The sequence below is a fragment of the Hemiscyllium ocellatum genome, chromosome 8, assembly GCF_020745735.1.
Source record: "Hemiscyllium ocellatum isolate sHemOce1 chromosome 8, sHemOce1.pat.X.cur, whole genome shotgun sequence".
NCBI classification, from domain to species: domain Eukaryota; kingdom Metazoa; phylum Chordata; class Chondrichthyes; order Orectolobiformes; family Hemiscylliidae; genus Hemiscyllium; species Hemiscyllium ocellatum.
Genome location: NC_083408.1, coordinates 27,240,269 through 27,266,471, shown reverse-complemented (window position 1 = coordinate 27,266,471; position 26,203 = coordinate 27,240,269). Strand labels below are relative to the sequence as shown.

General features: G+C 45.1%; 1 protein-coding gene and 1 pseudogene across 1 annotated transcript in view; both read right to left on the bottom strand.

Annotated features, from left to right (window-relative positions):
• LOC132817808 (1-phosphatidylinositol 4,5-bisphosphate phosphodiesterase beta-2-like) overlaps window positions 1-25,841 on the bottom strand; it is a 132,571-nt gene extending 106,730 nt beyond the window's left edge. The window contains exons 1-4 of the mRNA XM_060828304.1: window positions 25,713-25,841; window positions 21,779-21,856; window positions 20,282-20,350; window positions 37-177 (exon numbers count right to left, since the gene is read on the bottom strand). Of these exons, the coding sequence (XP_060684287.1) occupies window positions 37-177; window positions 20,282-20,350; window positions 21,779-21,856; window positions 25,713-25,799 (375 nt within the window). The 5' untranslated portion in view covers window positions 25,800-25,841. The remainder of the gene's footprint in view (window positions 1-36; window positions 178-20,281; window positions 20,351-21,778; window positions 21,857-25,712) is intronic.
• LOC132817789 (chitinase domain-containing protein 1-like) lies at window positions 3,523-13,556 on the bottom strand (annotated as a pseudogene).
• Window positions 25,842-26,203: the final 362 nt, after the last annotated feature.

Genomic DNA, 26,203 nt, shown 5'->3' with positions numbered 1-26,203 from the left:
CTCTCTGTAACACTGTTCTGGGCAGCAGCCTCTTACCTTCACCACATTGGCTTTGAAGGCGACAAAGTTATCGAAGGTCAGGTTCACGAAATCAGGTCCTGACACCACCGTGAGGCACTTGGAATAAAAATTGGACTCTGGGTTTTCCACATTAAAAATCTCCCGGATTTTCGGATGCTGTGAAATAAACAGGGTTACAGAATCATCAGAAGAACGCACGCTGGATCCAACTGACAATCGACAGTCAGTCCGCTGTCCTGGACCTCTCACAACCCTGCTGAGGATGGAGACAGAATCACTGAGGCTGACCAGAGACAAACAGGAGAGGGGCTTAGAGGTGGGGGTAATGAGTGTGGCACGGCCAGTAGGGTGAATGCGGGTACGTGAGAGTGGATAAGGGTGTGTAAGTTTAGTAGATGAGGGTAAGGTGAGTGAGGGTATGTGAGGATGGGTGAGGGTGTATTAGAGTAAGTGAGGTGTGTGAGGGTGGGTCAGGCTGTTTAGAGATGGGTGTGTGGTCAAGATTGGGTGAGGGTGAATAAGGTGTGTAGGGATGGTTGGGTGGGTGAGAGTGTGAGAAGGTTGCTGATGGTGTGTAAGGGTGGGAGAATGGATGCAAGAGGGTATGTGAGGATGTGTAGGGATGGATAGGTAAGAGCATGTGAGGATGTGTAGGGATGAGTGGTCGAGTAAGTGAGAATGTGGAGGGATGGGAGGGTGTAAGGGTATAGCGACAGAGGTTGTTGGTTGAAGGTGAGTGAGGGGGTGAGGGAGGGTAAGTGTCTGTAGGGGGCAGTCGCATTGAGCTGGGATCTCTGATCCTCACAGCAGTTTGAACATTCAGTCCATGATCTGGAAAAACCTGACGTTCGGAGCTGTGGGAGGAAATCAGCCACAGCTCATTTGCCTGTGAGTTCCTTCCTGTGTTCTGGTTTGTCGGCCAGCTTTGATTGTCTAACTAAAGGTAAATTCAAATGAGGCAGGCTCAGAAACACGCTCACGGAGATCTTGCAGTCAATACACCTCCCTTCGACAATGACAACAACACCTCCCACATTATAGATTCGGAATCCGCATAGAGCAGGGTGACCTTCACAGGTCCATTGTGAACAGTCCTCATCACGTTGTCACGGCAATGTTCAGTCAGAACTCCAATTGTTTCCCCATTACCTTACTGTCATCTGGCATGTGATATTTAAGTTAAATCTTAATTTACACATTTTTTAAAATCATTCACAAGATTTGAATGGGTATATGAATAGGAAGGGTTTAAAGGGATTTGGGACAAGCGCTGGCAAATGGGACTAGATTAGGTTAGGATTATCTGGTCGACATGGACAAGTTGGACCTAAGGGTATGTTTCCATGCTGTACATCTCTATGACTCTATTTGGGAGTCACTGACTACGCCCAACATTTATTGCCCATCCCAGGGGATAGTTAAGAGTCAACCACATTGCTGTGGGCTTGGAGTCACGTGTAGGCCAGACCAGGTAAGGTTGGCAGATGTCCTTCACTGAAGGTCATGAGTGAATTCGATGGGGTTTTACAACAAATGATAATGATTAAATGGCTGTCATGAGATTAGCTTTTAATTGCTGAATATATTGATTGAAAATTGCACCATTCAATATAATTGGCAATGAAAAGTTAATCTAATGACAATCAGGTAACCATTATCAATTGAATTCATGTTCCCCTGAGCATTAGGCAGGCTCCTTGATTACTAGTCCAATGATGATACAACTCAGCCACCACCTCCTTTAGGAGTACTCCCTTTGGGTATTCCCCTAGTTGTACCTTTTCCATGTAGCAGGATCCAATGTACAGACTCTTTCCGGATGTTTCTGTACCTGAGTTTGGACATCCTATGGAACAAGCTCCCATATTCGGCTAGATAGTGAATACTGGTTTGTGGGAATCCTCCACACAGAGTTTCAAGTAAAGATCAATACTCCATTTGCCTCCACTATTATCCTTGGATCTTGAATGCTAGCTTCTTGTGGTTCATGGGCAAGGACATCCAAATCCCTCTGTCCTGTAGCTTTCCGCAGTCTTTCTCCATTTAAGTAATATTCAGCTACTCTGATCTTCCTGCTAAAGTGCATAACCTCACATTTCCCTACATTGTATTCTAACTGCCAAGTTTTTTCCCACTCATTTAACCTGTCTGTACCTCTCTGCAGACTTTGTGTCAACCTCACCATCTGCCTTCATGCCTATCTATGACAAATGTAAACTTGTCTAAGTCATTAGCCTATATTGTAAATATATGTGGCCTTGCACTTAACTAGTTACAGGTTGCCATCCTGATAATACTCCATTTTCATCCCAACACTCTTTCTTCCATGAACTATCCAATCCCCTATCTATGCTAATATACCATCTCCAAAATCATGGGCTCTTATTAAGCAGCCTAATGTGTGGTACCTTATCCAATGTCTTTTGGAAATATATTGAATTCATTGTTTCCCCTTTATCTACCATACTTGTTACATCCTCAAGGTACTGTAATAAATTAGTCAGGCATGATTTTCCATCTTGACATTATATGGACTGTACTTGATCATATCATGTAATTCTAAATGCTCTGCTATTACATCCTCTGTAATACACTCTAACATTTTCCCAATAAGCTGACTTAACTATAGTTACCAGTTTATTGTCTCCTTTTTTCAAATAAAGGTGTAGCATTGCCAGTTTTCTAATCCTCTGGGATTTTACCAGAAGCTAAGAATTCTTGGAATATGACTACCAGTGTATCCACTCTCTGTAGCTATTTTCTTTAATATCCTAGAATACATCCCATCAGAGCCACTAGTTTCCTAAGTTCAGTTTGTCTCTTGATGGTTATTGTGTTTATTTTCTTCACTCAACCCCTCTTCCTTGTGAACAGAGTTTATTGATTATCAGACACATAGCTCATTCCACACTACCAATTCCACTTTATATTTATACAACGGCTTCACTAGTTAATTATCCCCGTCTACAGCTTAACTTCTGCTGTACTTCATCTTTGCTTTTAAATAAAACTTCTAAAATCAAATAGAAGCCATAGAAAAATAATCAAAATATTTTTGTCATATTCTGCATCTTATAACATAACTTTGAATACTTACCCTTCTTTCTAGAAACAAAAAAGTTACAACAGTTTTAGTCACTAAACAATCTGAACAGAACAACAAACTTACTTTATTTTCTTACAACTCCTCAAACCAGAAGACAACCTTCTTTGAGTATTTCAAATAATTTCTTTGCAGAACCACCTTTACTTGTAAAACAGCTGTCGACTTACATCTCTCTCTTTGTAACTCACAAAAACCTTTATTTAATGAGAAGGTTTAGGAACTCCAGGTTAAGATTTCCAATGTTGTTTCAAACTTTATGTTCTTCCCCAAACTCACCTGTAGAAACCATTTCCTTCACTAGACACAGGAGCTGTGCATGGTGACACTGTGATTGGTCGAGATCTTCCTTTCAGGCCTTTAGAAACAAAGCAGCCAATGGTGCATCAACATGGGGCTCAGTGCGCTGTGTAAAAATAGTTCAGGCCCTGGCCTAGTTCCTAAGTATCCTGATGCCCAACACTATTGCCAGCTCCAACCACGCCTGGATTGACTTTAATGTTGGGTAAAATACAATGTGTTTCCCACCATGGTACCTCTTATAGTTGAAGTAATGCTCAGCAATTTGCTCATTCCATTGCAGTTTTGCCTTGTAATCTTACAGAATCTCATGATATCTGTGTCCTACAATCGGCTCTGCTGTTCCTCCAAGGATACCATAATCCACGCTACAGACGTTCATTCCCAAGAAAATCTTATTTTTAGATTCATAAATTCACACAGTGCAGAAAAGGCCTTTCAGCCCATCAAGTCAACACTGACGTTAACTACCACTGAAAGTGCACTAATCCCAATGTCCTGCACTTGTCCCACATCCTTGAATGTTATGATATTTGAAGTGCACATCCAAATTTTTTTTTAAAGGTTGTAAGGTTTCTGGCTTCCACAATCTTCCCAGGCAGTGCATTCCAGATTCCTACCATCCATTGAGTGAAAAATCCCCTCTGAATTTTCCATTCCTTATCCAAAAACTATGCCCTCTCATGATTGACTCCACAACTAAGGGGAACGGCTACTCTTTATTCACTCTGTCCATACCCCTCAGAATCTGATACACCTCAACCATGTCTAGGTTCAGTCTTCTCTGCTCTAAAGAAAACAACCCAAGCCTATCTAGACTCTTGTCACAGCTTAATTTTTCCATCCTGGGCAACATCCTGGTGAACCTCCTCTGTACCCAGCTAATGCTATCACATCCCTCCTGTGATTTCTCCAAACCATATCTGGGTCCAATTTCTGAACACAGGCTTGTATCCAGGGGATGGGGGATTTGGGGCCAGGTTGATGTTGGTTCAAAAGGTCATACATCATGAGACTGAATCAGTCCTCTATATGAGCCAACTTCTCAAAACCCTGCTTCCCAAACGTTCCCGGCTGGTTGGTCCCTGGAGAGATGGCTGAGGGAATGACCAACACAACTTTCAGCTCAGCTTCCCGCATAGCATTGGCCAAGTACTGGATTCTCGTTATGTAGTGGATCATCTGAATGAGCTCTTTGCGTTTCTGACCACCAAGTTGACTCCATGCCTCCAATACAGAACCATTAATGTACTCAGCCTTTGCAGGCTGTCCCAATGCTTCCAACAACTCTGAAGACTTGCATCTTCGCACTTGGTTTTGAGCATCTGGTTTCTTGTTAACATTTCCTTTGTCTCAGCAAGGTCAGACCTCAACCTTTCTTCAGCAATGCCTTCTGTCAAATATACATTGTTCCAAAGATAGAACATTAACTTCTATGGGTTAATATTTCTCAGATTGCACTATGATTTCTTTCTGAATGTTAGACAAGCATACTGCCGTAACTATTACTATTTCCAGTGTTTCAGCAGCTAAGGCACTTTTGACAACCCTATTTATTTTCTTTGCTTTTCCCAGGTCATATTTATTATTCTTTTCTACCAAGAATATGATAAATTTTGATATGCTAGAGTACCTATTAGGAGATCCGTATGTGGATTACCACCAAAAAGGATTCACTTCATATTGTGTATAGTTCTAGTTGCCATATCTCAGGAAGGATGTGGAAGCATTGGAAAAGGTGCAGAAGAGATTTACCAGGATGTTCCTTGTCTGGAGGGAATGTCTTATGAGGAAAGGCTGAGAGACTTTGGTCTGTTCTCATTGGAAAGAAGAAGGCTAGGGGGAGATTTGATAGAGACATAACAAGATGATCAGAGGATTAGATAGGGTAGACCCTGAAAGTCTTTTTCCTAGGATGATGAAGCCAACTTGTACGAAGAGACATAGCTACAAATTGAGGGGTGATAGATTTAGGACAGATGTCAGAGGCATGTTCTTTACGCAGAGTCGTAAGGGCGTGGAATGCCCTACCTGCTAATGTTGCCAACTCAGCCACATTAGGGAGATTTAAACAATCCTTGGATAAGCAGATGGATGATGATGGGATAGTGTAGGGGGACGAGCTGAGAATAGTTCACAGGTCGGTGCAACATCGAGGGCCGAAGGGCCTGTTCTGTGCTGTATTGTTCTATGTTCTATATCTTCGGGTAAAAAATGAGGTCTGCAGATGCTGGAGATCACAGCTGAAAATGTGTTGCTGTTTAAAGCACAGCAGGTTAGGCAGCATCCAAGGAATAGGAAATTCGACGTTTCGGGCACGTTTCGGGTCCTCCTGATAAAGGGCTTGTGCCCGAAACGAATTTCCTATTCCTTGGATGCTGCCTAACCTGCTGTGCTTTAACCAGCAACACATTTTCAGCTATGTTCTATATCTTCTGGGTCACCCAAAGATAGAAACTTGAGTGTATGTTTTTCTAAATTTAATTCCCTTAACATTTTCTTAGCTCTGTAGATTTTTCTCAACAGTAGACTTTCCCTTTGTCTGTTTTGATGTAAAGTCATCTTTCTCTGAGGATTTGGCCTGATTTATCAGGAAGGGGTTAACACTTTTCAAGAAGGATTATTGATCCAGAGTCACTCTCAGTTTATTCAGCTCAATATTTAAGCCAATATTTTCAACATATTCTGAGATAGAATGGGCACTTTTCGCAGTGATTAATTGTGACTGCTTTAAAACCTGGCCAGATCATTTCTCACAATAAAAGACACAAAAAATGCATGGATCTAAATCTGTACTTTTGGACCTGAAAAGTACCCAGTTTATCTCAAAAGAGTGAAGTATCTCAAAAGGTTGAGTAGCAATGTTCCCCTTGAATTGGTATTCTTGGAAATTGTCCTGATGAGTACAAGGTGAAACATTTTTCAGTAATGAATTATTCAAGTTTCATAGAACGTGCCCACAGAACATCATTGAAGTGGGTAATGAGAAATCCTGTTAATTTCTCACTGTGACACCAGTGGATTATTGCTGGAATCAGATTCTGGATTAGTGGTGCTGGAAGAGCACAGCAGTTCAGGCAGCATCCGAGGAGCAGTAAAATCGACGTTTCGGGCAAAAGCCCTTCATCAGGAATACAGACAGAGAGCCTGAAGGGTGGAAAGGTAAGTGAGAGGAGGGTGGGGGAAGAAAGTAGCATAGAGTACAATAGGTGAGTGGGGGAGGGGATGAAGATGATAGGTCGGGGGGGAGAGGGGAGTGGATAGGTGGCAGGGCAGAGGAAATGACCTGGGAGTTGCAGTGGGAGAGGGACTCCCTGAGATTCTTGCAGAGAGAGGAGGAAAACTTCTTCAAGGCAGGCATCCTTGCAAGAGGATTCGCAGTAGGGTTAAAATCAACGAGGTAAAAACAATGGAAGAGCACAGCAGTTCAGGCAGCATCCAAGGAGCACCCCACCCTCCTCTCACTTATCTCTCCACCCTTCAGGCTCTCTGCCTGTATTCCTGATGAAGGGCTTTTGCCTGAAACATCGATTTTACTGCTCCTCAGATGCTGCCTGAACTGCTGTGCTCTTCCAGCACCACTAATCCAGAATCTGGTTTCCAGCATTTGCAGTCATTGTTTTTACCTATTGCTGGAATCATAAAGTCATAGAGTCATGCAGCATGGAAACAGATCCTTCAATGCAACTCATCCATGTCAACCAAGTTTCCATCACAGAACTAATCCCACTTGCCTGCATTGACCTATATACTTCCAAACTTTTCCTATCCATGTACCTGTCCAAATGCCTTTTAAATATTGTAATTGTACTTACCTCTACCACTTCCTCTGACAGTTCATTCTGTACATCCACCACCTTCTGCGTGCAAAAGTTGCCCCTTAGGTCCCTCTTAAATCTTTACCCTCTAGCCTTATACCTATGCCCCCTAGATTTGGACTCCCCTGCCCTGGGGAAAAGACCTTGGTATTCACCTTATCCATGCTCCTCGTGATTTTATAAACCTCTACAAGGATACCCCACACCATCCAATGCTTCAGGGAGAATAATTCCTATTCAGCCTCTTCCTATAGCTCAAATCCTCCAACCCTGGCAACATCCTTGTAAATCTTTCAAGTTTAACAACATCTTTCCTGTAGCAGGGCACCTAGAATTGAACACGGTATTCCAAAAGTGGGCTAGCCACAACATGACCTCCCAACTCTTTTACTCAAAGCACTGACCAATAAAAGCCAGTGTGTGAAACGCTTTCTACACCCCCCCCCCCCCCAGCTATCTACCTGAGACTACTTTCAAGGAACTGCGAACCTGAACCACAAAGTTTCTTTGTTCAGCAACATTCCCCAGGACTCTACTAGTAAGTATACAAGTCCTGCCTTGATTTGCCTTACCAAAATGCAACACCTCACATTTTTCTAAATTAAATTCCATCTGCCACTCCTCGGCCTATGTGATCAAGATCCAGTTGTACTCTGAGATAACCATCTTCACAGTCCACTACACATCAAGTTTTGGTGTCATCTTTCTTCAAGATCAATTCTCCTGCAGCAGGGGAATCCACAGAGACAGATTAATCACTGGGTTTCTCTCTGAAACCTGAGCCACCAGTCTAACCTTAGCCATTTTTATCCCATCAGCATGTCTATCTCTGTCCAATAGTGCTGGCTATCCCCTGCCTGGTACCTCAGTTGATACACCAAATCCTTAGGTGAAAGTGAAGACTGCAGATGCTGGAGATGAGAGTCAAGATCAGAGTGGTGCTGGAAAAGCTCAGGAGGTCAGGCAGCATCCGAGGAGCAGGAAGATCAACGTTCACCAGGATGAAGGGCTTTTGCCTGAAACGTCAATTCTCCTGCTCCTTAGATGCTGCCTGACCTGATGTGCTTTTCCAGCACCACTCTAATCTTGACACCAAATCCTTGTCAGCTCTCCAACTCCTTTTGTTTGACTTCTTTTATCAACTTTTCTTCCAAATTGTTTGTAGCCATTTGATCATCATTTAATTTGATTACTCAGAGGCATCTGACTGCTCTTGTCTTCCTTTGATCGTACATTCCCTACCGTATGGAAAGAGGCCATTGAGCCCATCTGCACCGCCTCATTTTAAAGATTGACCACTGGGAGCTTCAAGGTTTAATCACGGAGTCTCCAGACTCTCCTCACACACTACAGAACCCCAAAGCAGGACTGCTCCCAAAGGCCATTGCCTCACGGTACAGCCTTTATCTGCTTTGGAGTTTCAGACCCAGTAAGAGAATTGCTGTAACAGTGGACTTAGCAAATCATTGGAGAAACCTCTCCTTCAAAATATTGAGAAATTCTGCTTTTAATATCTTTTTAGGAAAGGAATTTCAAAGACTCATAACCCTGACAGGATATTTTTTCCTCAACTCTGTCTTCAGAGGGTGTCATTATTTTTAATTTCTGATCCTAGTTCCAGATTCTCCATCTTTCCACATCCACCCAGTCATGTCCCATCAGGATCTTATACATTTCAATTAAATCAACTCTGACTCTTGCACAATGTTAAAAACCACACAACATCAGGTTATAGTCCAACAGGTTTAATTGGAAGCACTAGCTTTTGGAGCGCCGCTCCTTCATCCACCCCTGTCCAACACCGGCATCTCCAAATCCTGACTCTTGTATACTTCAAAGCTTGCTATGTCCAGCCTTTTCTCATAAGGCAATCTGTTCATTCCAGATATTAGACTTGTAAACCTTTTCTGAACTACTGACCTGGTGTAAAGGGACTGACTGACTCTGTGAACAGAGATTGACTGATGCCATGTATCGAGAGTGACGCTGAATACAGAGAACGACTAACCCAGTGTACACACACAGACTGACCCAGTGTACACAGATTGGCTCAACCCGTACACACAGACTGACGCTGTGCACATGGACTGACTGACCCCGCATACACAGACTGATTGACCCTGTGTGCAGGGACTGACTGACCCCATGTACAGCAACTGACTGACCCCGTGTGCAGGGACTGACTGACCCCATGTACAGCAACTGACTGACCCCGTGTGCAGGGACTGACTGACCTCATGTACAGGGACTGACTGACCCCATGTACAGCAACTGACTGACTCAGTGTGCAGGGACAGACTGACCCCGTGTGCAGGGACTGACTGACCCCGCACAGGGACTGACTGACCTCATGTGCAGGGACAGACTGACCCCGTGTGCAATGACTGACTGACCCCATGTGCAGGGACAGACTGACCCCGTGTGCAATGACTGACTGACCCCATGTGCAGGGACTGACTGACCCCATGTACAGGGACTGACTGACCCCGTGTGCAGGGACTGACTGACCCCGTGTACAGCGACAGACTGACCCCGTGTACAGGGACAGACTGACCCCGTGTGCAGGGACTGACTGACCCATGAACAGGGACAGTCTGACCCCGTGTGCAGGGACTGACTGACCCCATGAACAGGGACAGTCTGACCCCGTGTGCAGGGACTGACTGACCCCATGTACACAGACTGAATGATCCCACGTATGGAGATGGACTGACTGACTGCCGTTTTTGTTACTGTTCATAACTCTTCCCAGTTTCTGATGCTGCTGTTAATGTGCTGAGTTCTGATTTGAACCCATACACTGTGGTGCTATATTTAAACATCCAGCTGAGGTAGTATCGGCCCAACCTGCAGCTGAATTTCTCCCTTTGTGTTGCTGTTGTGTGCAGTCAGTGCTTCAGATTGTTGGTTTGTAGCATTTGCATATTTTGTTAGTGTTGATAATCAATCAGGGGCGTGCCTTTAGGGACACCAGTTTTGCATTCTGGTCGAACAACTTGCTTATCCTGTCCCCAGGCCTCGCTCATGACTGGTTCAGTCGAATGACTTTCACTCTGTGTATCAAATTGTTCAAGCTCCAGGCACCAGAGGGAAAGTACAACATACTTAGTCAGACTGACACTCCCAGACTGGACTGAAAATATCCTGTGCTGCCACAGGTAACATCGTTTTGGATGCAATATTCCACTGAGGGCCTCTCTAATCTCTCAGATCAATATAAATCATTGAAGTATGGGAAGAAACCATTCAGCCCATCGAGTCCACACTGCTCCTCTGACAAACATCACACCCACCTCTGTAACCCTGTATTTCCTCAACTAACCCACCTAACCTGCACATCCCTAGATAATATGGGCAATTTAGCATGGCCAGTCCACCTAACCTGTTCATCCTTGGACTTTGGAAGGAAACTGAAGTATCTGGAGGAAGCCCACACAGACGCCAGAGAATGTGCAAACTCTACACAGACAGTCACTTGAGGGTGGAATTAAACATGGATTCCTGCTACTGTGAGGCAGCAGTGCTAACCACTAAGCCACCATACCCATGGTACTATTCTGAAAGAGTGCAGGGAGCTTTCTGCCTACTGTGGCTCAAATAGCTTCCTCAATCTATCTGCCATTTCTCACATTACTGTTGCAGGAGCTTGCTATATGTAAATTGGCTGCTGTGTTTCCTATATTTCAATAGGGACGGGTACGTTTTGGCACCGCCCTTTTGGTGCCGATCATTTGGCCCTGCTGTTTCGACTCTAAACTGTTTTGGCACTCATTACTTTGGCGCTGAGCTGTTTTGGCGCCAATTCAGAATTTTAAAAACATCCCGCTTGGTTAAAGCAGAGAGGATGACTAACAACCGAATGTAATTTTCACAACTAGCAAGAGTTGATAGTCAAAGCTGTAATGACCCGCTGTAGATTCAAATCTCGTTATGTAATCATTTTCTCGTTTTACAATCGTTAATAGTCATCTACTGCCTTGATGATACTTAAGCCCTTCTGTCTTCACATTGGAAAGCTGTAATACAATTTTATTTCTATTTTCTTGTAGAGCCCATACCAGAAATGGCTGAAAACATTCTAAGCAAGAGAGACAAACCAAAATTTTCACACGATGGTTATCTATGTGTTTGATAAATGTAGCAAAATGTAGAAATTCGTTTTTATAATGAATAGGTTAAAAATAATGAATAAAAAAGAATTAGATTTATTTCTAACAATGCAATAAAAACAAATTTCTAATGGACTCTAAAAGACACTTTTTTTTTCTGAATTGGCGCCGAAACAGTTCAGAGCCAAAATGGCAGGGCCAAATGATCAGCACCAAAAGGACTGCACCTCAAAGGCTCATATCAAATAAGGGTCTCATGTAATGAGGGGTACATCAGTTCCAAGTGATCAATTGTGTTAGGGAACTCTCTAGTCAGGAGCAAGAGTGTGGTGTTGGAAAAGCACAGCAGATCAGGCAGCATCCGAGGAGCAGGAGAATCGCGTTTCAAGCCAGAGCCCTTCATCAGGAATAAGGCTGGGAACCTTGGGGGTGGAGAGATAAATGGGAGGGTGGGGTGGAGCCGGGGGGGTAGGTAGCTAAGAGTGCCATAGGTGGATGGAGGTGGGGGTGACGGTGATAGGTCGGAGAGGCGGGTGGAGTGGATAGGTGGGAAGGAGGATGGACAGGTGGGACAGGTCATGAGGGCGGTGCTGAGCTGGATGGTTGGAACTGGGGTAAGGTGGGGGGGGAGGGGAAATGAGGAAATTGGTGAAAGTAGTTTCTACTTCGAGTTTCGCCAACTCGAAGAGACCTCCACTTACCATCCCCTCGACCATGACTTCACCTCCCATCACCATAGAATCATCTCCCAGAGACCGTACATGACCTCACCACCTCAGGGGATCTCCCATCCAAAGCTTCCAACCTCATAATTCGGGAACCCCGCACCGCTCAATTCTACTTCCTACCCAAGATCCACAAGCCTGACTACCCCAGCTGACCCATCATCTTAGCCTGTGCCTACCCCACCAAACTCTTCTCCACATACCTCAACACAGTCCTATCCCCCCAAAAGGAACTCCCCACATACGTTCGGGACACCACCCACAACCTCCACCTCCTCCAAGATTTCCATTTCCCTGGCCCCCAATGCCTCATCTTCATCATGAATACCCAATCCCTCTACACCTCCATCCGCCATTACCAGGGCCTCCAAGCCCCCCATTGCTTCTTCTCCCGACTTCCCCACCAATACCTTTCCACTGATACTCTCATTCGTTTGGCTGAACTGGTCCTCACCCTCAACAATTTCTCACTTGAATCCTCCCACTTCTTCCAGATGAAAGGGGTAGCCATGGGCACCTGCATGGGCCCCAGCTATGCCTGTCTCTTTGTCGGCTACGTAGAACAGTTCATCTTCCGTCGTTACACCGTCACCACTCCCCACCTCTTCCTCCGCTACATTGATGACTGACTCAACATTGACATCGGTGCCACCTCGTGCTTCCATGAGGAGGTTGAACAGTTCATCAATTTTACCAACACATTCTACCCTGCCCTTAAATTCACCTGAACAATCTCAGACACCTCCCTCCCCTTCCTGGACCTTCCATTTCCATCAATGATGACTGACTCAACATTGACATCTTCTACAAACCCATCGACTCCCACAGCTACCTGGACTACACCTCATCCCACCCCATCTCCTGCAAAAATGCTATCCTTATTCCCAATTCCTCCACCTCCACTGCATCTGCTCCCAGGAGGGCCAGTTCCATCACTGAAAACACTAGATGGGGTCCTTCTTTAAAGACCATAGTTTCCCCTCCCGTGTGGTTGATGATGCCCTCCAATGCATCTCATCCACATCCCACACTACTGCCCTTGAACCCCATTCCTCCAACTCCAACAATGACAGAACCCCCTGGTCCTCACCTTCCAGGCCACCAACCTCCATATATATCACATCATCCTCCACCATTTCCACCACCTACAAACGGACCCCACCACCAGAGATATATTTCCCTCCGTATCCCTACCCATGTTCCGTAAAGACCGTTCCCTCTGCGACAATCTTGTCAGGTCTACGCCCCCCCAACAACCCATCCTCCCCTCCCAGCACCTTCCCCTGCCACTGCAGGAATTGCAAAACCTTCACCCACACCTCCCCCCTCACATCTATCCAAGGCCCTAAAGGAGCCTTCCACATCCATCAATGTTTCACCTGTACTTCCACACGTCATTTACTGTACCCGTGGCTTCCAATGCAGTCTCCTCTGCATTGGGGAGACAGGACACCTTCTTGTAGACCGATTCAGAGAACATCTCCGGGACACCCGCACCAATCAACGGAACTGCCCCGTGGCCGAACATTTCAACTCCCCTCCCACATTGCTGAGGACATGCAAGTCCTGGGCCTCCTCCATTGCCACTCCCTCACCACCCGATGCCTGGAGGAAGAGCGCCTCATCTTCTGCCTTGGGACCCTCCAACCTTATGGCATCAATGTGGATTTCACCAGTTTCCTCATTTCCCCTCCCCCTGCCACCTTATCCCAGTTCCAGCCTTCCAGCTCACCACCACCTCATGATCTGTCCCACCTGTCCATCTTCCTTCCCACCTATCTGCTCCACCTTCCCCGCAACCTTTCACCTTTATCCCCAACGTCAACCACCTATTGTACTCTCAGCTCCCTTCTCCGCAGCCACATGCCCCTCCCATTTATCCCTCCACCCCCTAGGCTCCCAGCCTAATTTCTGACGAAGGACTTTTGCCCAAAACGTCGATTTTCCTGCTCCTCAAATGCTGCCTGACCTGCTGTGCTTTTCCAGCACCACATTCTTTCCTCTAATCTCCAGCATCTGCAGTCCTCACTTTTGCCTTTTTTTAAGGCACAGACAGACGTTTCTGTGGCCAGCAGTGAAAAAGCAGAGTGGTATGTTGCTTCCATGGTACCAGGATCAAAGATGTCTCAGAGAGGGTGCAGAATGCTCTCAAGGGGGAGAGGGCCCAGCAGCAGGTCATTGTACACATTGGAACCAATGACATAGGAAGGGAAAAGGTTGAGATTCTGAAGGGAAATTACAGAGAGTTAGGCAGGAATTTAAAAAGAAGGTCATTGAGGGTAGAAATATCAGGATTACTCTCAGTGCTATGAGCTAGTGAGGGCAGGAATAGGAGGATAAAGCAGATGAATGCATAGCTGAGGAGCTGGTGTACGGGAGAAGAATTCACATTTTTGGATCATTGGAATCTCTTCTGGGGTAGAAGTGACCTGTACAAGAAGGATGGATTACACCTGAATTGGAAAGGGTCTAACATACAGGCAGGGAAATTTGCTAGAGCTGCTCGGGAAGATTTAAACTAGTAAGGTAGGGGATGGGACCCAGGGAGATAGTGAGGAAAACAATCTGACACTGGTACAGTTAAGAAAAGAAGTGAGTCAAACAGTCAGGGCAGGCAGGGACAAAGCAAAGAACAAGGTAAAACTGATAAATTAAACTGCATTTATTTCAATGCAAGAGGCCTAACGGGGAAGGCAGATGAACTCAGGGCATGGTTAGGAACATGGGACTGGGATATCATAGCAATTACAGAAACATGGCTCAGGGATGGGCAGGACTGGCAGCTTAATGTTCCGGGACACAAATGCTACAGGAAGGATAGAAAGGGAGGCAAGAGAGGAGGGGGAATGGCATTTTTGATAAGGGATAGCATAACAGCTGTACAGAGGGAGGATATTCCTGGAAATACATCCAGGGAAGTTATTTGGGTGAAACTGAGAAATAAGAAAGGGATGATCACTTTATTGGGATTGTATTATAGACCCCCCAATAGTCAGAGGGAAATTGAGAAACAAACTTGTAAGGCGATCTCAGCTATCTGTAAGAATAATTGGGTGGTTATGGTAGGGGATTTTAACTTTCCAAACACAGACTGGTACTGCCATAGTGTTCAGGGTTTAGATGGAGAGGAATTTGTTAAGCGTGTACGAGAAAATTTTCTGATTCAGTATGTAGATATACCTACTAGAGAAGGTGCAAAACTTGATCTACTTTTGGGAAATAAGGAAAGGCAGGTGACTGAGGTGACTTTTGGGCCAGCGACCATAATTCTACTACTTTTAAAATAGTGATGGAAAAGGATAGACCAGATCTAAAAGTTGAAGTTCTAAATTGGAAGAAGGCCAATTTTGATGGTATTAGGCAAGAACTTTCGAAAGCTGATTGGGGGCAGATGTTCATAGGTAAAGGAATGGCTGGAAAATGGGAAGCCTTCAGAAATGAGATAACGAGAGTCTAGAGACAATATATTCTTCTTAGGATGAAAGGAAAGACTGGTAGGTATAGGGAATGCTGGATGACTAAAGAAATTGAGGGTCTGGTTAAGAAAAAGAAGGAAGCATATGTCAGGTATAGACAGGATAGGTCGAGTGAATCCTTAGAAGAGTATAAAGGCAGTAGGAGTATGTTTAAGAAGGAAATCAGGAGGGCAAAAAGGGGACATGAGATAGCTTTAGCAAATAGGATTAAGGAGTTTTACAAATACATTAATGTCAAAAGGGTAACCAGGGAGCAAATAGGGCCCCTCAAAGATCAGCAAGGCAGCCTTTTGTGTGCAGCCACAGGAGATGGGGGGGATACTAAATGAGTATTCTGCATTAGTGTTTACTGTGGAGAAGGACATGGAAGATATAGAATATAGGGAAATAGATGTTGACATCTTGAAAAATGTCCATATTACAGAGGAGGAAGTGCTGGATATCTTGAAATGAATAAAGATGGATAATCCCCATGACCTGATCAGGTGTACCCTACAACTCTGTGGGAAGCTAATGAAGTGATTGCTGGGCCTCTTACTGAGATATTTGTATCATCAATAGTCACAGGTGAGGTGCCAGAAGACTGGAGATTGACTAACGTGGTACCACTGTTTAAGGAAGGTGGTAAAGACAAACCAGGGAACTATAGACCGGTGAGCCTGACGTCAGTGGTGGGCAAGTTGTTGGAGGGAATCCTGAGGGACAGGATGTACATGTATTTGGAAAGGCACGGACTGATTAGGGATAGTCAATATGGCTTTGTGCGTGAGAAATCATGTCTTTTAAACTTGATTGAGCTTTTTGAAAAAGTAACAAAGAGGATTGATGAGGGCAGAGTGGTAGATGTGATCTATATGGCCTTCAGTAAGGCGTTTGACAAGGTTCCCCATGGGAGACTGGTCATCAAGGTTAGATCTCATGGAATACAAGGAGAACTAGCCATTTGGATACAGAACTGGCTTGAGGGTAGAAGACAGAGGATGGTGGTGGAGGGTTGTTTTTCAGACTGGAGGCCTATGACCAGTGGTGTGCCGTAAGGATCGGTGTTGGGTCCTCTACTTTTTGTCATTTACACAAATGATTTGGATATGAACATAGGAGGTTTAGTTAGTAAGTTTGCAGTTGACACCAAAATTGGAGGTGTAGTGGACAGCAAAGAATATTACCTCAGATTTCAACGGGATCTTGACCAGATGGACCAATGGGCTGAGGCATGGCAGATGGAGTTTAATTTAGATAAATGCAAGATGCTGCATTTTGGGAAAGCAAATCTTAGCAGGACTTATACACTTAATGGTAAGGTCCTAGGGTGTGTTACTGAACAAAAAGACGTTAGAGTGCAAGTTCATAGCTCCTTGAAAGTGGAGTCACAAGTAGATAAGATAGTGAAGAAGGCATTTGGTGTGCTTTCCTTTATTGGTCAGAGCTTTGAGTATAGGAGTTGGGAGGTCATGTTGTGGCTGTACAGGACATTGGTTAGGCCACTTTTGGAATATTGCATGCAATTCTGGTCTCCTTCCTATTGGAAGGATGTTGTGAAACTTGAAAGGGTTCAAAAAAAATTTACAACGATGTTGCCAGGGTTGAAGGATTTGAGCTATAGAGAGACTGAATAGGCTGGGGCTGTTTTCCCTGGAGTGTTGAAGGCTGAGGAGTGGCCTTATACAGGTTTATAAAATCATGTGGGATAAATAGACAAGGTCTTTTCGCTTGGGTGGGGGAGTCCAGAACTAGAGAGCATAGGTTCACGGTGAGAGGGCAAAGATATAAAAGGGTTCTAAGGGCAACTTTATCACGCAGAGGGTGGTGCGTGTATGGAATGAGCTGCCAGAGGAAGTGGTGGAGGCTGGTATAATTATTTAAACAACATTTAAAAGGCATCTGAATGGGTATATGAATTGGAAGGGTTGGGTGGGATATGGGCCAAGTGCTGGCAAATGGGTCTCGATTAGGTTGGGATATTTGGTCAGCATGGATAGGTTGGACCGAAGGGTCTATTTCCCTGCTGAACATCTATGACTCTAAATGGGGTCCAAGCACTGATCCCTACCGTGCCCCACAAGTCAATGCCTGCTGCTCAGAAAAAGGCCTGTTTATTCTGACAATTGTCCATGTGTGAAATTTATGCCAAATGGCAAGAAGTGATCTATTGGATGAATGGGGTGGGAGGTAAGTTTAATTTTTATAAAAAGGGGAAAGAAGGAAAAAGCAAGGATGGGGCTCCTAACAATTAGTTACACTCACTAACGGAAGTTATTGAAAGCTCTGTTATTCAAAGCAAGAAGTTGTCTCCACACAGTGGTGTTTTGTGCTAATAATAGGAAACACAAATACACCATAAACCTCACTTCAGCTAAATGTGCCAAGAAATCACAAAGTGGGGTGTGTGTATGGAATGAGCTGCCAGAGGAAGTGATAAAGGCGGGAGCAATGACAACATTGAAAAGATATTTGGATAGTTTCAAGGGTAGAAAAGGTTCAAAGGGATCTGGGCCAAAGGCAGGCAAGCGGTTAACTGAAGAAACCTGATCAGCATGACTCTATGACTCAATGATTGAGGCTTGAGTTATCCAGGGGCTATTAAAATGCAAATCCCTGCTCTTCTTTAGTGAATCGAAATGAGGGCACTCACTCACTTGCTGGGGAGCGTTGACACAGATGCACTGCGTTTGGAGACCTTCACAAAAGACTATCCGGGGGTATAGCGGGAGGGACTACAAAGTCGGGGAGTCTCGATACAGTTTCCCTGTATTGTGGAGGTGGGGGGGCTTTGACAAAGGCTCTGGACACAGGTTATTATGGCTGAGAAGAAGAGTCACCATTACACTGACAATACACACCGTTTACAACTGAAAAGTTTTTGTTTTAACAGAAACATCTCCAGTCAGCAAGTGGAGGCTTCCCAACATGGGGACTGGGTCAAATTAATAGTATCAAGAGATTTTCAACAGGTCTTTAAAGGAGATTGGGATAAAGGGTGATGACAGTAGCTTCAGATAAGACAAAGTGAAGGAGATTCATAGAAGCAGCATAAATGGCAGTATGTGTATGATGGGCCCAATGGCCTGTTTCTGTGCAGTCTATCCCACATTATCCATGTTTTGTGGTTTATCTGCCATGTGTGAGCTAATAATTCTCATCACATGCACATCTCCCGCTCTTAGCTCCACCTTGGTCCGCTTATCCAATCTAATCTGGAATATAAACCAATTTTCTCACACAGTCACTAATCCTGGAATTTACGTCAACAAATCTCTATGAGGAGGTCTCTCCTGTCCATTGTTACAAATGTTTTAATTTCAATCTTGTACCTCCATTCCTTTATTTTAAGCACCTCTACTATTACTGAAAATAGTCTGCTTCTACGTATCCTGGTCCCATCCATTTTAACTATTTTTATTTCTCTGCAGTCCTCATTATTCTACCGAGAGATTATTTCAAGTGTACCTTGCTGTTTGCAGTTCAACATCATACTAAATCTGTGTTGTTATCCTCTCTCAAGTCTCAGTACCCTTCTTCATGTGAAACCTCATGTGGAAAACATGACTGCAGAAGAACATAAAAATACACAGGAACCACTCGGCCCCTTGACTATACTTTATTCAATAAATTACACTGATTTTGACATTCTGGTGTCCGAATCTTCAGTCTCCATTTGCACAAAGCATACTCAAGTGGTGGCTCTTACCTAGATTATTGTGGGAACTACACTAGTGAGGACGATGTGTCTTTTTGCATTCAGTCAGCTCATGTTGTTACAATCCCTACTGATTTTATTACAGCCCTAATCAGACCCATGTCTGAAATCTGGCTTCATTGACCTTTTGTTTTAATTTTTAAAGTGACCTGTCACTGAATCACAATCACACTGAATTCTTAGGATGCAGAAGGAGGCCATTCATCCCATTGCCCCTGTGCTGGGTCTATCTGCTGGTAACAGTTTATCTTTTGTCCATATTCCTGCCACCATTTCCATCCAAATCACCATTCAATGCTCCTTTTGAAGGTCTCAATTGAACCAGAAGCCATTTTCAGGCAGTACATTATAGTTTTTTTTCCTCAAATCATCCTTGCTTCATTTGCACAAATTCCCACTAAGACCCAGAAATTCTCTCGTCACATAACGGATTTTTAAAAATCAGAAATACTGCCAAGTAAATCACTAAATCCACATGAAACTGGTTCAAAATCCAAACTTTAGAATAAGTATGCTGCTATCAACCCACGGTAATTGACTTGGTGACCACACCCCTCCCAGAAGTTACTCCAGTGCTTCCTCTAAGTACTGTTCAATATGGAGGAGTAATGATTCATCAGCCAAGGGAGGATGGTATGTGGTAATCAGCAGGAGGTTTCCTCACCCATGTTCAACCTGATGCCATGAGGCTTCATGGAATGTGGAGCCAATGTTGAGGTCTCCCGGGGCAACTCCCTCCTAACTGTGTATCACAGTGCTGCCATCTCTGCTGGGTCAGACCTGCCAATAGGACAGTTGTAACTGGGTAAAAGGAGGGTGTGGGACCTGGGGAATGGGGAGTAAAGATACTGAGAACAGGAAGGATCCAACAGTTCTTTCTTCACTTGTCACTCGCTATGTCTAGTCCCAGCAAAGTGTAGGGAGGGTAAGGACAGCATCAGTCAATAGGTAGCACCTCCTGATCTTTGTGGAGAGACTAAGTGAGTGTGGGGAGAAAGGGGGTAGTACCATAGCTCAGGTCCCAGAGCTTACCTTCGGGACTTTGGCGTATTTTCCGATTCTTGTGTCACGGATTACAGTCATGTCTAGGCAGTCCACGTGCTGCAGAAAGAAACGAGAACTGAGTGACTATTGTGAAAACCTGTCAGCCCTATTTCCCAGAGAGTCCCAGGCTCAGAGGGAGGGAGACCCAGGCCCAGAGAAAGAGACCCAGGCCCAGAGAGAGATACCCTGACCCAGAGAGAGAGAGAGATACCCTGACCCAGAGAGAGAGAGAGAGAGATACCCTGGCCCAGAGAGAGAGATCCAGGCCCAAAGAGAGAGCCAGGCCCAGAGAGAGAGAGACACACACACACAAACACAGGCCGAGAGAGAGAGAGAGACTCAGGGCCTGTGAGAAATATCCTGGTCCAGAGAGACACCCAGGCCCAGAGAGCGAAAGAGAGAGAGAGAGAGATACCTAGGCCCAGAGAACAAGAGAGAGAGAGAGAGAGACAGGCCCAGAGATAGATAGATAGAGAGAGAGAGAGAGATACCCAGTCCCAGAGAGAGATACCTAGGCCCAGAGAGAGAGAGAGAGAGATAGGCCCAGAGATAGATTGATAGAGAGAGAGAGAGAGATACCCAGGTCCAGAGAGAGAGAGAGAGAGAGATACATGCCCAGACCTAGAGAAGAGAGACCCTGGCCCAGAGAGATATATCCAGGCTTAGAGAGAGAGAGAGAGAGAGAGAGACCCAGGCCCAGAGAGAGATACCCTGGCCCAGAGAGAGAGAGAGAGTCCCAGGCTCAGAGAGAGAGAGACCCAGGCTCAGCAAAAGATACCCAGGCTCAGAGAGAGAGAGAGACCCAGCCCAGAGAGAGAGAGAGACAGCCAGACCCAGAGGGAGATACCCACACCAGAGAGGAGAGACCCAGGTGAGAGAGAGAGAGAGATGCAGGCCTGAGAGAGTGAGAGAGAGAGAGAGAGAGATGCAGGCCAGAGACAGAGAGAGATGCAGGCCAAAGAGAGAGAGACACAGGCCAGAGGAAGAGAGACCCAAACACAAAAAGAGAGACCAAGGCACAGAGGAGATCCAGCCCAAAGGGAGAACCAGGCTTAGAGAGACCCATGCCAGAAACACCTAGACCCAGGGAAGCTAAGGGCCGAAGCTCACAGACCTTAAGAAACTATGGGCCCTCAGACCACAGGCCAAGAGAGACCACAGGTCCTGCTCCAGGGCTGTCAGTGAGGTGAGCAGATCAGATTGCAGGGACTGACCTGATTAATATGTTTGTGTTGACTAAACACTTCAGTACTGGGGGGGAAATGATTTCCTGTCTGGCAGAAACCAAAACAGTGAGGGCCAATCTTGGACCTTCAGGGAATGAAATCAGGGAGGACCTCCCCTCCACGCAAAGCAGGAGAAAATATGGAACTCACTCCTCTTCAAAGCTATCGAATGATGGAAGCGGCTGAGTGGACTTCTCCTGACCCTGAGGAGTGGACACAAGTTGGAGGGAAATGTGGGCATGTGGAACCCTCTTCTTACCTTGTTCTGGTAGGTCCAGTACAGGAAGTGTCCATGGGAATCAATGCGTAGAACCACTGGTGATCCAACTCCTGTATCCTGAGGGGATAATATAATAAAACAGCATCAGTGTGAAAATAACCAGCTCACAATCAGGCCTGCCTGCTAGAACTGCTGCATCTCCTGTGATTTCCAGATAGATTAGACACCAGAGGAGAGATTAGGAGCTAGGCAACACAAGGAGCAGCTCCATGGCTTTGCTCTGTCCGTCCCACAGGCCCACATCCAGTGGGAAAGGTGTGGAGGGACACATTAGCAAGAAGGAGGTGCACCCATTGAGGGGCAGAAGTTGTGGAGGCACAGGTACTAGCTCATGATTTTTCAATCATCCAAGACTACAGGGGGTCTGGAGATTTGCAAATCTCATACAATTATTCATAAAGTGTGTACGGGTAACCCCAGCGACTTAGCCTCCTTGGTGGGGAACCGTTTAGAAACATTAAACTCAGGCAGAACAAAAACAGTCACTTAGACAAGTCTGGGTTAATGAAGGGAAATCATTGCAGATTGATGAAAGGTTAACCTTGCTCAGCTGATTAGCTTACAATGAAGTAACAGAGAAGGTGGATAAGGACTATGTGGCACACACAGATTTGCACAAAGCTTTAGATATCATGCAATACACCAGGATTACGAGCCTAACTAGAGCTCCTGGATTGAAATGGATGATAGTAACATGGACGCAAGGTTGTCTGAGGAATCAGAGGGGAGTTAATGGATCCCTTTTTGGACTGGAAGTGGGTTGATCAGGGATCAGTGTTAGGGCCCCCTGCTCTTCCTGAGATATGCTGATGACCTCCATACCTCGATTTGAGTGTACGGGGCCATGACTCCAACATTTTCAGATAGCATGAAACATGAAAGTATGGGCAGAGGAGTGGAAGATAAACTTTAACGCAGAGAATTGTGAAGCAATGCATTTTCAAAGAAAGAATGGGGAGAGATCACACAAAGATGGAAGGCAAAATGACAGACAGAGAACAGGAATAGGGAAACTGACTGTGTTCGTGATTCATTAATAGGGTAAGTTAAGACCATAAGACATAGGAGTGGAAGTAAGGCCATTCGGCCCATTGAGTCCACTCCGCCATTCAATCTTGGCTGATGGGCATTTCAACTCCACTTACCAGCATTCTCCCTGTATGAGAGTATGGTTCACAAAACATGCAGTACCCTGGGCTTTATTAATCAGGGCATTGCCAAATCCAGGACTGTATGTTCCCCACTGGGCTCAACCACTAATTGTTCCAAAAAAAATCTCAAAGATATTCCACAAATTCCTTTGCTTGGGATCCACTACCAACCTGTTTTTCCCAGATCACCTGCAAATTGAAGTCCCCCACCATTATTGTAATAGTGCTTTTCTTACACGCCTTTTCAAATTCCTGATTTATTTTCTTCCTTTTATTTTCTTCAGACATTCTGACTGCCTGTACACAATTCCCATCAGGGTCTTTTTTCTCCTTCGTGGTTCCTCAATTCCACCCATGTAGATTCTATGACTTCCAACTCTATATCACTCCTGCAATCGATTTAGTTCCATTTCTTACTAACAAGGCAACTCCACGCCCCCATCTGCTCATTTGCCTGACCTGTCGATAGGACATGTATGCTTGGATATTTAATTCTCAGCTGTGATCCCCTCATGGTCACGTTTCTGTAATAGCCCCCAAACATCATACCTACCAGTTTCAATCTGTGCTGCAAGCTCATTTAGGAGAGAGTGAGGACAGCAGATGCTGGGGCGTCAGTGTGATGCTGGAATAAGCACAGTAGGTCAGGCTGAATCTGAGGATCAGGGGAGTCGACATTTTGGGCATAACCCTTGATCAGGATCCTGACGAAGCCGTATGCCTGAAACATTGACTCTCTTGCTCCCCAGATGCTGCCTGACCTGCTGTGTTTTTTCCAGCGCCACACTACAAGCTTATTTACCTTGTTTCATATATTATGTGCATTTAAGTAGGATGCCCTCAGTCCTGAAACGACTGACCCCCTTGTCATAGTTGTCCCCTTACCTGCTGTGTCTGAAGTTAGATTCCTGATCCTTTTCACACTCTCTGTCCTATTACTTGTTCTGGAAACTTCAATAACCTCTGCTGAGCCCTCACCCTTCTCCCATGCAACTGAACCCACTCCCCACTATGAGTGCAGGAGCAAGGAGTCATGTTAAACTGAGATCAAACACCGATTCCACCTCATTTAGAGCACTGCATCCAGTCTGGGTCATCGTAGTTTCGGAAAGACAAGAGAGCGTCTGAGAGGGTGCAAAAAAAAGTCACAGGAGCGATCCCAGGGTTGAAGAGGTTTCGTTATACCATTAGTTTGGAGAGGTTGAGACTGTTTGCCCTGGATAAGAGAAGATTGGGGGGGCTCGGGGGAATGTTTGGTGGAGCTTTATAAACTGATCGGCGGACTGGACAGTGTAGATAGAACAAAGAACAGCTCCTTTGACCCACCCAGGCTGCAGCAACACACAATGCCTTTTGAAACTAAAAAGCATTTGTCCATATCTCTCTATTCCCTGCCTGTCCACATGCTCCTTAAACCCTGGTCTTGTATCCACCTCCACAACATCCTCGCGCATTCCAGGCACTCACCACCCTCTGTCATCAAGTCATAGAGATGTACAGCACGGAAACAGACCCTTCAATCCAACCCGTCCATGCCGACCAGATATCCCAACCCAATCTAGTCCCACCTGCCAGCACCCGGCCCATATCCCTCCAACCCTTCCTATTCATATACCTATCCAGATGCCTTTTAAATGTTGTAATTGTACCAATTTCTCTGGCAGCTCATGATAAAAAAACTTGCCCCTCACATCTCCTTTAAATCTCCCCCTTTTACCTTAAACCTATGTGCCCTAGTGTTTGACATTTCTACCCTGGGAAAAGGACTCTGACTATCCATTCTACCCATGATTTCATAATTTTGTAAACTTCTATTAGCTCGTCCCTCATCCCTTTGACATTAAAGTGAAAACAAACCAGGTTTGTCCAATCTTCCCTCACAACTAATACCCTCCAAACCAGACAACATCCCAGTAAGCCGTCTCTGTACCCTGTCCAAAGCCCCCACATCCGTCTGGTAGTGTGGAAACCAGAGCTGTACACAATATTGCAAATGTAGCTAAAGTTCTCTGCTACAATATGACTTGCTAATTTTTATACTCTATGCCCTGACTAATGAAGGCATCTGCCTTTTTAACCACCTTGTCCACTTGCATTGCCACTTTCAGAGAACTGTGGAGGTATACACCTAGATCCTTCCGTACGCTGATGCTACTAGGGGTTCTGCCATTTGCTGTATACCTCTCTCCTGTATTAGATCTTCCAAAGAAGGACAGAGTTCCATTGGTATAAATATTACAAAGCAAGCATCACCAATTTAAGGTGAATGGTAAAGGAAGCAATAGAGAATAACACTTCAACATATGGGAGAAAGGGATCTCTGTCTGACAAGGATTAACACATTGCAGAGCTAAAGGGAACTGGCCTACACTGGCCACACTGTTCCTTACTGACTTGTTCCTCACTGACCACACCATCCTCCACTGACCACACCATCCTTCACTGACCACACCATCCTTCACTGACACACTATCATTCACTGACCACACCATACTTTACTGACCCTACTGCTCCTACCTGCTCCTCTCTAACCCTTGGTGTTTTCCACCATAGCTTTCTTATTGACCAGCAGCATAACAACTTCCCCGCACAGCTCTCTGTATTTGATCACGCCTTAGCGCAGTTCCCTGCCTGACTTGTGTTTTACCAACATTGCTGCTGGGTTCAACAGTAACTGCCTGTTCAAAGGTGCAGCAACATCCAGTGAATATCCAACTCTGTTTCCTGGCTCAATCACATTGTCAATTACAGCGCCAACTTACATCGTCCCATTTAATGAATTTCTCCCCGTTAACCAGGGAGGGTTTGACCACAATCTCAGACAAGGAAGGAGCTGCCTCTGTTGCCATTCTCAATGAAATCCGTGGATGTTAGCGTGACTGTTGATCGAGTCTGACTGCACACTACCGGCACACACGCTCTTACTCAGGGTATAATTCCAGGAAGGAGTTTAAAAAATAGTGTCACTGTTCTTTTATAACTCAGTCCTGAGTCAAATAAAAACAAGCAGCATGTAAAGTGAAATGCAAATTAAAACCGACAGTAGACAGATTGAAACAAGCACCCACATGGCTGTGGTGTACTGCAGACTGAGGTAACTGGTCCCAGGATGACAGCTCAGTCTTTCAATAACACCCACGCCTCACCCTATCTTTTTGACATTGCCTGATCTCTTCAATGTTTTTCGCATTTTTCAACCTGCTGTTGTGCATCATCATGTGTCGATGTGGTTTTCCAAATCACTGGGAGTGCT